Source organism: Agrilus planipennis, unplaced genomic scaffold, assembly GCF_000699045.2.
Source record: "Agrilus planipennis isolate EAB-ADULT unplaced genomic scaffold, Apla_2.0 scaffold174, whole genome shotgun sequence".
NCBI classification, from domain to species: Eukaryota; Metazoa; Arthropoda; class Insecta; order Coleoptera; family Buprestidae; genus Agrilus; species Agrilus planipennis.
Window position 1 is genome coordinate 45,862 of NW_020438963.1, and position 12,693 is coordinate 58,554.

The following is a 12,693-nucleotide window of genomic DNA, read 5'->3' on the forward strand; positions in this document are numbered from 1 at the left end:
TATAATTATAATAATAAAATAAATACTACACTACTATCAGTCAGATAAAAATTACGAATACTGTTTTTGGAATGTTTAATTAATAAAGGTAAGTTATTTTGTAGTACGCAGTACCTCCGCTATCTGCATTTCAAATGATTACTTCAGAACTTTTCGTGAAATCAGTATGCAAAAACCACGTTTAAGTACTTTTATTTTGTATTGTTTTACGTATCTAATATTTCAAACAACACCTATTAAAGGGTGAAGTCTTTGGGCGACTATTATCACTTGAGATTGTTAAACTCAAAAAAGTGGAACATCAAATCAAATATTGAATATTATAAATTACTTGTAAAGAGTAAATAAAATTGAATATTGTCGACAATTTTCAAGGTTACCTACCAATTAGTACTGTTTCTTGTCTTGTCTCCTACATCAACAGCCATTTCGAAGATAGTACAGGTACATAAATCAATTTTCATCATCAATTACAAATAGCGACCCACTCTTCGATAGAACAATCTTGGCACTCAACTTGGCAACACCAAATAAATCTGCATTTGCATTTTTCGGTGCGTACAATTCTTTGGAGATTGTATCCTCTTCCGCAACAAAGGGATGAACAATTATCTGGACCGGTACTGGTTCTGTTACATTGCCTTCCAATCGTACCCAAGGCATCTGCATTTAAATCTTTTTCGCAAAATGTCGGGGATCTTTGGTAAAAGAGCAGACTTTGGACCAAATCCTTCTTTTTCATTTTATTGTCGGGGGTTACCCATAGTTTCAGACGCGCTTGTGGTTTTTTTCTTTTTTTCTTTGTAGTCGTTATTCTAAAACAAAAAGGCACTTAACAGCATATATAACTACTTTGTTTCATTATAAGTTGGAGAAGTCAGGGAGTAGAGGTAATTTAGAATGTTATGAGCCTTATTCTTGGGCTGCGTAGCGAGAAAACTCCGCCCATTGATTGATTTCTACATTTATAATTCTTAAAAACAATGGTCGTCGCTTTTTATAGTTCATTTGAAACTCCATCACTGATTATATGGTTATAATCAATGGAAAAAAGGCCGAGTCAGTGTTTTCCACATGTACAACCTACCTACAATATGAATGCGATAAGGTTCGCCTTTCGCGCATCGGGAGTCCATGTTATTTTAAACTGCCTATACCTCCAAAAAAAATTCTGGTATTCATCAAAATAGAAATCGCGCCCTGTTTAACTGTTACAATAATCCAGAAAATTTCATAGACAAAAATTTAAACAAATCTATTGGAATTAAAGTTACTTCCAGAGTCTGTTAGTTGTTTGATCAAAACTTTCTACGGTGGAAATTGCGGTCTACAATTTCTGATTTAGACAACCTTCTGACCAAGAGTTTAATTTGGTAGTGTAATGAACTCAAATTAAGGTTAATTAAATTTACTCAAATTATATGTCTACATTTTTGAATTCATGAATTTTCAATTTTTAAACAAAACTTAAATAAAATTACTGTATTGTTGTNCAAATACTTAATTTAAAAATTAAAAACGAGTTACGACAACCAAAGCGCCTTCCTCAGTTAAAGATTCAATTTAAAGGCGTTTTATATTCGTGGAAATATAGATAGTTTATTTCTATAGAACCCGATTTAATTTTCTTGTACCATTAACCTATTAAATGAAAAAAATATTAAAAAGTGCCTACCTGTTTTGGTTTTTTTGTTTGCCGTTTCCCAAATTGGAATGATTTACTAAGATCGCTTTCTCGTATCGATCTTTCAGTATTTTTCCGATTTGTTTGATGTCAGGAACTTGTCGCCAACATGTTTTCAGTTCGCAACTCCCGGACACCCCATGGCACTTACATTTTATTTGCATATTATTTTTGATTACCTGTAATGAAAAATGTAAATAATACTTCTGCTTTGTCTTGAGAAACGATGGGCTGCTTCTATCACAATTAGGTTTAACTATTTGACTGATTGTGAGTAGTTTGTAAAACGTAAGGCGATATTCAAGTGTATCTACAAATCTACACAAAAGAAGAACGTATTTCCTTGCTATGATCATCGTTAATACTAATTTAATATAAGTAGTATATTATAACGATATTGAAAAGAATTGATTTAGAAATTGTAGTGAAGGAAAAAGAAAAACAATTCCTTGTCAATTTTCCGCATCGAATTTTCCGGGTAGTCATTTATCCGATAGTAAATAATTCCAATAGAAAATTTTCCGGCTCGAGTTTAACTAGGGGAAAGGTGGTAGGGAATTTTACCCCCCCCCCCCTAAACTTAATCGATGAATTCTGAATTCCGGAAAATGACTATCGGAAAAACTGAGTCGGAGGAATGTTCGGATATGAAAAGAAATATATGATGCACATTCATTAAAAGTCGTCCATCATGATAAAGTCTAAACCTTACAGTCCGAATTTTTAAAAGCCAATTCATTTTACTGGATGGGTATTATATAAACATCTTTGAAATGATTAGTGATCTATCCATAGTGTCTGTGGCGTGCTGATGAGATCGAAATTGCGAAGAATTTAATCTGTTTTTAGTAATCAGGTACCTAGCATAACTTTTTGGAATTTTATGTAGGTAGCTATTAGTTGTTCGATTTTGTAAATTCCTTACTGTAAATGGCTATATCTACTGACAATCTTTATAGCCAACATCTATGAAAGAAACCAACGAACCGTCGTTTAAGTAAAATGGATTGAAAAGCTAAAGCTAATCTATTCAGATAATAAGAGCAACAATAGTAATAATAGGTAATTCCAAGAAGGAATATATCGATTTCGAGAGCTTCTGACTCATGTGCCGTCTAGGTGCATTCATTACATTAATTCAGGCCTTTTGTGCCAACACAGAAAACTATCCGGGAGTTATTTCAAACGGAAAGTAAGGGTTTGTTTGTTTGGATCATCCCTCAAAGGAGCGGCTCGTTTGAAGTGCGAGCGCCTCTCTCATACTCCTTCTTCAAAGTATGAATGAATTGTGCAATTTGCTAAATAACGCTTGCAGGGCTTTTTCAAAGCGTTTGCTTACTTTTAGTAGACTGCTGCATGTGCTCGCGAGCGTGAAATTCACGTTGTGCACTTTTGTAATTTCAGACGATTTAAAATAATTGACTTAATTCGGATGTTTCATTCCAAATGGATAATATAATGAAATCAACGTTTTTTTGTAGGTGTATTTAATAAAATAAAAAAAGTATGTAAAAAATGGCATCGATGTGAAGCTTATATTTTACATCTTTCTTCGTTCCTGTTGTTTTTGTCTGTTGTACTCTTTTGATTATAATTTAACCGAGATTTAACTAAAAAATGCTTTTATTTGTAAATTAATCATTCAATTAAGAAGTCACGGTACGACAAGAGGTATTACAATTTATCTTCGATTAAACTCAACAAAATGAGAATGATTCCTTAACTATCGAAATATGTTTTAAATGTATTAGTGGATTAATTTTTGAACCCACTACGGATAACATCAAAAATTAATTCGTTGATTTAAAGTTACAAAATTTAATGTATCTCACCATGTTTTAGATATTTAAAGTAATTAAGTTTGAAAGAAAATACGAAAACATTCTACAATATAACGTAAAACAAGAAAAACTTTTTCCATATAATTTCAGAAGATCGTCTTTTTTTTAATTAGGAATCATAGGTGTTGGAAGTGATTAATGAAGGCATTTCCTCTTTTACGAAGCAAGAGTTTTTTTTTTGAGCAATTTTGTGTGAAACTGTTTCTTTCGGTCATTAATCCTTTTTTTGTTTTCGTCTCTTAATTTACCGTCGATGTGACGACTGCAGTAATGGAGCCTTAAAATTTTTGCACGCGGGCATAGTGATCAGAGAGCTTGGCAGAGGTGCCAGCAGGACCTGCGATGACCACAGGAGGCCAACAACAGCACCGCCCCCCTGACAAAGACGAAGAAGAAGCCGCCGCCTCCTCCATCGCGACCCAAACGTTATTATCATTATCATGGGACCACACGCGCCGATATTCTCATTAACTGTTTTGTTGTTGTTGTGTAGCGCTGCGCTTTCTTGAAATACGACCATGTCTTATAACTTCATCTGCATTCTTTACTATTGTAAAATTATTATGTACGACCTTAGGATCGGCGGCGGCAGCACCATTCGGTCGACTATAGCGTTGTTTTTGGTTCTGTATACGTGTCTTGGGTGCTGCTCTTTCGCGGCACTAGTTTCACCTCCAGATGACATACAACTGTCAGCTGGTTTGGTGATGATGATGACGATGATGAAGCCACCAGGCGGACTGCTTACTAGTTTGTTCGATATTCGAAGGTGGCTCGGAAGGTGGGCCAAAAGGTTTGACCATCACCTTTGCTAGATGTTTATTACGACTAACCCCCAAACACTGACGTGATTATTTTCAATATTTTTTATATAATGTGTAGTACATACGAGCCCTCATGTCTCACTTAAGTTTGCTTAGTTAAGTATCTTCTTTTTTATTGGAAATTTCTCAAGTTAGAGGGTACACTTGTGTATGAAAATTACAATACGGAAATTATTTACTGATTAATATTAAAGTTTAATAACAAAAAGAAGAAAAACTTGAAATAATGGGCCTAATAAATTAACGTTGTGGGCCATTTACGCGGCATATTTTCATTTTTGAATGTTACTTTCCTTGTTTCTTTAGAAGTAGATTGATCCTGAGATATTCTTAATTTATTATTAAGAAGCTATTAAATGAAAAAAATATTAAAAAGTGCCTACCTGTTTTGGTTTTTTTGTTTGCCGTTTCCCAAATTGGAATGATTTACTAAGATCGCTTTCTCGTATCGATCTTTCAGTATTTTTCCGATTTGTTTGATGTCAGGAACTTGTCGCCAACATGTTTTCAGTTCGCAACTCCCGGACACCCCATGGCACTTACATTTTATTTGCATATTATTTTTGATTACCTGTAATGAAAAATGTAAATAATACTTCTGCTTTGTCTTGAGAAACGATGGGCTGCTTCTATCACAATTAGGTTTAACTATTTGACTGATTGTGAGTAGTTTGTAAAACGTAAGGCGATATTCAAGTGTATCTACAAATCTACACAAAAGAAGAACGTATTTCCTTGCTATGATCATCGTTAATACTAATNTGTAATATCAACTAAAATACTTAGTAAATTTATTTCTGCTGGGATTTTATTTTTACATATTCGGGTCCAAATTGTAATTTTCATTATTTTCGAAGCAACGGGAAAGTGGGATAAATTGTAAATATCGATTTAATATTTAAGTAAATTTTCCATTTCCACTTTCTCCGTGTACCGGCTGTTTCGCTCGAGTTGATGTCCCCAATTCGTGTAAAGGATCATCGAAAATACAATAATTTGATAAATTTGTTTGTAAAGTCCTGACCAGGATCATCAGGATAAAACTAAAGTCTGTAAATGAGTAGAATGACTGTAAATACCTACTGTCCTTTATCGATATAAAAAAAAATTGACTTTCTATCCTTCGGGGACAGTACGTTCTTTCTGAATAAGAAGTACCCTGTGTCCTTTTTTCTACCCCTGACAATGTGTACAAAATTTCATAATGATCGGTTGAATGGTTAAGGCGTGAAATCGTAATAATAATCAAACAAACATCATTCGCATGTAAAATATCAATTAGGATACCATGAGATACTTGAATAATCTCTGAAATATCGGAATAACCTTATTTTTATTTGTAGAGTAGCTACACATAATTTTTAAACAGTAATCTTTGCATTTCATCCGTTTTCATCGCGGATTTTCTTAAGGATAATCATTGAACCTACTAAACAGTCGACTTGAAACTCCATACAATATTATCCGAGTAAATTTTGTGATTTTTTTGAATTCACTCATCCTCCCTCTTCATAACCTCTACATTTAGAATGTTTAGTTGTAAAATTAATTACATTATTTCTTTTAGATGCATGAGTTGTACTTACTAGTCTTCCAACTTGGTTGTTGTGTAGATTTATTTTGGATTGTATGTCTGAGGCTTTTTCCCGTGAATCCAGAAATTGCTTTGAAAATCGAATTCCATATTGTAAATTATGTGAACAGCCACCCCACTTGAACGTAAAGTCCTCTGAGCCCTTTTTCATATTTTGCTTATTTGGATCGCATCCGCAACTGATGATAAACCCTTGACTACAAGCTCTTGCTACATTCATGACTACTGCTGCCGATGACAGGGCGTATACAAAGGCCGATTCTCTATATCCTACAAAGAAATGTTTTTCAATTTTACTAAGAAGTATACAACTGTCCCATGGTTTTTATATATATTAATCTTTTATTTATTCCTCATTACGGAGAAAATGAAAAAGAAACATTTACCTAAATATTAAAAAGATATTTACAATTTATCCCACTAGAGACTAGACCCTTGCTTCGTAAGTCAAAATAATAAAAATTACAATTTAGACCCGAATTTGAAAAAATAAAATCCCAGCAGAAACACATTTACTAGGTATTTTAGTTAATATTACAAGTATAATTGAGCAAATATTAAAAAAAAGGTTTTCAAAATCGAGATTATTACAAGTTACCTAATAAATTCTATTAATTATATCGCAAATTCAGTCATTTACAATCGAAAATTGTAATTTCTGGGTTGTCATAAAATAGCAGTATTAGCATTTAGCAAGGAGGACTTAGAGATATCATTAAATAAAAGGGAAGCGGTATTAACGAAACAGTACTGCATGAAAATAAATAAAAGTAAAACAAAAATACTGGTATGCAAGGGAAGAAAAAGTAGGGAAGGAGCGAATATAAAGATAGAAGACGAAAAATCAGAAGAAGTGGCTGATTTTAGGTATCTAGGAGGTCAGATAAGTCAGAGCGGAAGGAGTAGTAGGGATATAAAGCAGAGGATAGTGCAGGGTCGTGTCGCCTTCAATAAAAGGAAGTAACTTCTGTTGCAAACGGTTAATTAAGAAATTCAAAAAATAGTTGTTAAAGGTGTATGTTTGGAACACGGTGCTGTACGGGTGTGAAACGTAGACAGTAGGCGCGGCGGAAAAAAAAAGGTTAGAAGCGTTCGAAATATGGTGTCATAGGCGAATGATGAGGACATCGTGGATAGAGAAGGTTAAAAGGTATTAGAAAGAATAGGAGAACAGAGGACTCTATGGAAGTCAATAAGAAATAGGCAAGATAGGTTGGTAGGACACCTTCTCAGGCATGAAGGTTTAGTCAGGGACATATTAGAGGCAGAAACGGTAGTTAGGAGGGGTAGACCTAGATTAAATTACCATTCGCAAATAGTTAAGGATACCGGAGATAAAAATATTCAGTCTCTCAGAGTCTCTGAAAGCGAGACTCGAGTCTCCGTGTCTCATCGAGTCTCTCTGGTGCCGCTGAGAGAGACTGTCGAGAAACTGTAAAAAAAAAACTGTTTAGCGTCTCTGAACGAGAGACTCGAGTCGCTCATAGAGAGATTCTCATTATGTATCCAGTCTCTAAACGAGAGGCTAGAATTTCTGAACGAGAGACTCGAATCTCTGAACGAGATATTCGAATCTCTCAATAGGTGTTGTCTCGATAGACATGGTTTAAATTTTCTAAGTTCAACATATTTTAGAGATCCCAGTCTTTCTACGAGAGAATCGAGTCTCCCAATTTTTCAGTTTTATTCATTCAGTCTCTCTGTGAGAGACTCGAATCTCTGATTGAACAATTTTATCGTTCGAGTCTTTCATTGTTACCGCCACAGACCCATAAAAACACCTAGGCAATAACTGAGAGACTGTGAAAGACTGTGAGAGACGCTCTCAGAGACGCTGAAAGACTCTGAGAGACTGGAGAGAGACTAAAAATTCTTGTTTAGGGTATGGGTTATTCTACTATTAGGGAAATGCGAAGATTAGCTCAGGGTAGGAAAGAGTGGAGGTACGTGTCCAACCAGTCTTAGGACTGAGCACCTTATGATGATGATAAAAATTTAGTTTTCTCCGTAATAACTCCCGAAAAACCATTCATTGCGGATGGTTGCTAATAATGTGTCACTTGACATTGTTGACATGTTTTATTTGCTGCAGAAGTCATAAACAATTGGCAGTAATAATGCTTAAGTCAACCACTCTCGTGACAGTAACTACCAGTTCTCCATTTTATTTAATGATAATTGAATCTTGGATTTATTACATAGCAGAGGTGATAAATTGCGATAGAATTTTCCGTAGGAGAACCAACTACGCAATTAATCGATTGATTTTCTATTAGTAAATGGCGAAGCAAATTTATTAAGATCATTGAAAATCGACTTTCTAACGACGTAGAACGATTCCGTTTATCTATCACAACGCTGATGACATAATGTACTGATTAATATGTACCGATGTTTCTTTTGCATGCATGTCGAAGTAAAGAAATAGTCATCGAGAGGTTGTTGTTCTGTGGCCAACAATAAATTCTTTTGCGAGTCGAATGTTTAAATCGCTCCGATCACAAATAACGCAAGAAACGGCCCTAATAAATCTGCTTAGCGTTCGTACGGCAGCTACAAACAAGGTATGAGGGAGAGATAAAAATTTTGAGGACAAGTACTATATAGGGTATTGGTTGCTGTTTTATTATGCGGCATTCAATGGTGACGTGATCGTAAATCTGTACGGCGGCACCGAGCTACGCTCCCGCGTTGTTGGGGCTCTGGATGTACGTTTCCTTGCTTGTTTGTTTGTTTGTTTGTAAGTATGTATGCGTGTGTGTGTGCAAATGGTACCAACTCATGCCGAAGAAGATGGATGGCATTTGTCTATGGCCACTTCTTCGTTGTCTTCGCATATTCGCTACTGCCACGCATACGCACAATTGTCATTCACTACTTTGCTGATAAATAATTACATACGTACGTACGACTACAGGACCGTAGGTAGACTGAGCTAGTCCTGGGAAAATTTGAACCTGGACTAGGCGCTAGCCTAATACCACTGTACTAGTAAAACAGAAACTTTTGGGTGGTTTATTCCCATAAGCTACCTCCTATACTGGTGGGTGGGCAATTCCCTCGGATTTAGCCGGAGGGTATGGCAAAAGGTCCTCTTCAGCTTCCCTTTAAAAATAATGGGAACAGGTGGGTGGCGCTTGGAGTGAAAACCGAGCGGCATGGCCTAGAGGTCTAGACCATTGCTTAGCATTCGGGAGGACGCCGGTTCGATTCCGGGTCCGTCCGTCTGCCTTGGTTCAAGTTTTCTGTAGTTTCCTTGGATCACTTAGGCAAATGCTGGGGCAGTAATATTCCACAGATAATCTTTCACTCTCTTCTGTCTTCATTTTGTCCGTCTTAACATTCTCACCCGAACCACCACCCACCCATTCCCACGATTCCTGAAAGCAGGCTGAAGAGGGCCTTCCGCCCTACCTTCCGGCATAGTCCGGAGGGACTGCCCGCCCAACCAGCATTACCGGCTGGTGGGAATGAAACACCCAAAAGTTTAAGTTTTTTTTGGAGTGAAACAGATGAAACGGACGAAATGAAAACAGAAGAAAGTGAAAGACTTTATCTGCGGGATAATAATAATAAGAAATTAGAGTCAAAAAGAGGCAAAAAGATTTATCGTAGATGGTAAAATCAGACCGACGTTTCGCCTCTGATTTGAGTCTTTATCATTTTCGACGGTTTGCCAGCAATACCTTAAAAACTTACCTTGACGAAACTCAAATCAAAAGGCGAAACGTCGGTGGGTTTTACAATAATAAAATCTTTTACCCCTATTTGACTCTGATTTCTTATTACTATCTTAATCTGAAGGGGAAGATATAGAGAATACAATTTATCTGTGGAATATTGCTGTCCCAGAATTTGCCTAAATGATTTCAAAGAAAACAAAGAAAAACATGGACCAGGGCAGACGGACAGACAGGCAGAATGTAAATGGTGACCCCCGGCAACTGGCGGACCGCGATCCAAATTCGAGCCGTGGAATGTCAAAAACTGGACCGCCAGAAATTTTTGAAAGTAAATTACTAAAATTGTTTAAAAAATATTTTTCTGTAGACAACAAAGTATGTTTGAGCATTGAGCGCTATCCCTATTATTTTTTGGATGAGGGAGTATATTTTTTCTGGACCTGGATCCACCTTAAATTTCTTGCAGACGCCACCGGGACCGACGGGGTATGCACCTCCTTGAGCCAATTTTCGTATTTTTTGAAAACCAAAGCAACCTACATGTTTAACTATTTACGAATCTGTCCCCAATCAGCTCTTTAAGTATGAGGAGGTGTCCTATCAACCTACCTTGCATATTTCATAAAAATTGCGTTTGTTTTTGAGGTATTCAAAAGTACCCCTACTACTAGTTGTACACAAAACAAAAACCATTAATAGAAAAGATATATACAACAGACGAAAAACATAAAAGTTGAAAAGACACAAGAACACAACAAGACACAAAAATATATACAAAAAATAATGAAAACAAGCAGACAATTAACAATAAAGAAACGTTGTAGACTTACTCGAATTTTGAAAGGAGAGTGGTTTGTGAATATGACTTAACTAAGACTTTTGGGTGTTTCATTCCCACCAGCCAGTAATGCTGGTGGGCGGGCAGTCCCTCCGGACTACCGGAAGGTAGGGCGGAAGGCTCTCTTCAGCCTGCTTTCAGGAATCGTGGGAATGGGTGGGTGGTGGTTCGGGTGAGAAAGATGAGACGGACGAAATGAAGACAGAAGAGAATGAAAGATTATCTGTGGAAAATTACTGCCTCAGCATTTGCCTAGATGATTCAAGAAAACCACAGAAAAACTTGGACCAAGGCAGACGGACCCGGAATCGAACCGCCGTCCTCCCGAATGCTAAGCAATGGACTAAACCTCTAGGCCATGCCGCTCGGTACTGAGTATGGAAATTTAGGGGTTTATATACAGCTGAATTGTTAGTAAAAAGAGATAGAATATTCAAGAAGAAAAAGTATGGACTGTAGGGTTGAAGGTACAGGTTTATAGCACTCAGAGTGATCAATATAGAATTTTAGGAAAAGTTATTAAGGGAAAGTCCAGCTATTAGTAAAGGAGTGCATGCAAGTATAGGTGAAGATGAAATTCTAGGTAAAGGTTAACGATAGTAGAACAATAGAATCTAGGTTGAAAGGAAACAAAGGCATGCACAAGATAAGAAGTTGTAAAAAATAGATTTAGAAGAATATTTACAAAACAATAATAATAATAAAAATTCAATCAAACGAATATAAAAATTAATTTTAACGGTGTTACCGCTACATAGATATTCATTATCGAAGAACATAACTCACAATCAGTATGGCTAGGATTTTAATTAGATTAGTTGTATGATGCTACCTATTTGTATGCAATCGACAGTGACTTCAAAGTGCGATAATTAGTTCAAAGAAGTTCGAAGACGTGTTAATTCTTCATTGTATTTGTATGTAGATCGTTTTCGAGTCGGAAAAAGGATCACACCATTAACTAATATGTGTCAGAAAGAATTCAGGTCCATAACGTGATGAAGGCCCACGACGGGCAAAAAGCAAGGGTGAAATGGGCATAAAAAGGGCGTACGGTTGGGAATGGTCCTTGTGTCAATTATAAAGACTGTAACGAGCAAATTGCAAGCACAAGCCGCGGATCGACTGCATTTAATGAGAACTGGATGTCGTTAGGTTTTTTTGTACTTATCGCTTAGTTCGACTCAAAGCCAAGGTAATCACGGCGAGCGTGACGAAATTATTGATGAAGTCCGAGAAGCGAAAATTCGCTGAGCAGTAAACAATTGATAAGAAGAATATTATATATCGTTTATATACGAGGGTGGATTGATAAGTTTCCGGCCTGACCAAGAAAAACAAGGTTTTTAAAAATTTTTTTTTTTTATTTCTCAACATAATCTCCTCCAAGGCTGATACATTTCTCATAGCGNGAAATAAATTTACTAGGTATTTTAGTTAATATTACAAGTATAATTGAGCAAATATTAAAAAAAAGGTTTTCAAAATCGAGATTATTACAAGTTACCTAATAAATTCTATTAATTATATCGCAAATTCAGTCATTTACAATCGAAAATTGTAATTTCTGGGTTGTCATAAAATAGCAGTATTAGCATTTAGCAAGGAGGACTTAGAGATATCATTAAATAAAAGGGAAGCGGTATTAACGAAACAGTACTGCATGAAAATAAATAAAAGTAAAACAAAAATACTGGTATGCAAGGGAAGAAAAAGTAGGGAAGGAGCGAATATAAAGATAGAAGACGAAAAATCAGAAGAAGTGGCTGATTTTAGGTATCTAGGAGGTCAGATAAGTCAGAGCGGAAGGAGTAGTAGGGATATAAAGCAGAGGATAGTGCAGGGTCGTGTCGCCTTCAATAAAAGGAAGTAACTTCTGTTGCAAACGGTTAATTAAGAAATTCAAAAAATAGTTGTTAAAGGTGTATGTTTGGAACACGGTGCTGTACGGGTGTGAAACGTAGACAGTAGGCGCGGCGGAAAAAAAAAGGTTAGAAGCGTTCGAAATATGGTGTCATAGGCGAATGATGAGGACATCGTGGATAGAGAAGGTTAAAAAGGAAGAGGTATTAGAAAGAATAGGAGAACAGAGGACTCTATGGAAGTCAATAAGAAATAGGCAAGATAGGTTGGTAGGACACCTTCTCAGGCATGAAGGTCTAGTCAGGGACATATTAGAGGCAGAAACGGTAGTTAGGAGGGGTAGACCTAGACCTAGATTAGATTACT

The 12,693-nt window shown here is 36.2% G+C and overlaps 1 protein-coding gene across 1 annotated transcript in view; it reads right to left on the minus strand.

Moving 5' to 3' along the window:
- Positions 1–176: 176 nt before the first annotated feature.
- Positions 177–12,693, minus strand: part of LOC108739205 (protein Wnt-10b) — a 41,640-nt gene continuing 29,123 nt past the window's right edge. The window contains exons 3-5 of the mRNA XM_018472996.2: positions 5,936–6,213; positions 4,733–4,920; positions 177–815 (exon numbers count right to left, since the gene is read on the minus strand). Coding sequence (XP_018328498.1) covers positions 467–815; positions 4,733–4,920; positions 5,936–6,213 — 815 coding nt within the window. The 3' untranslated portion in view covers positions 177–466. The remainder of the gene's footprint in view (positions 816–4,732; positions 4,921–5,935; positions 6,214–12,693) is intronic.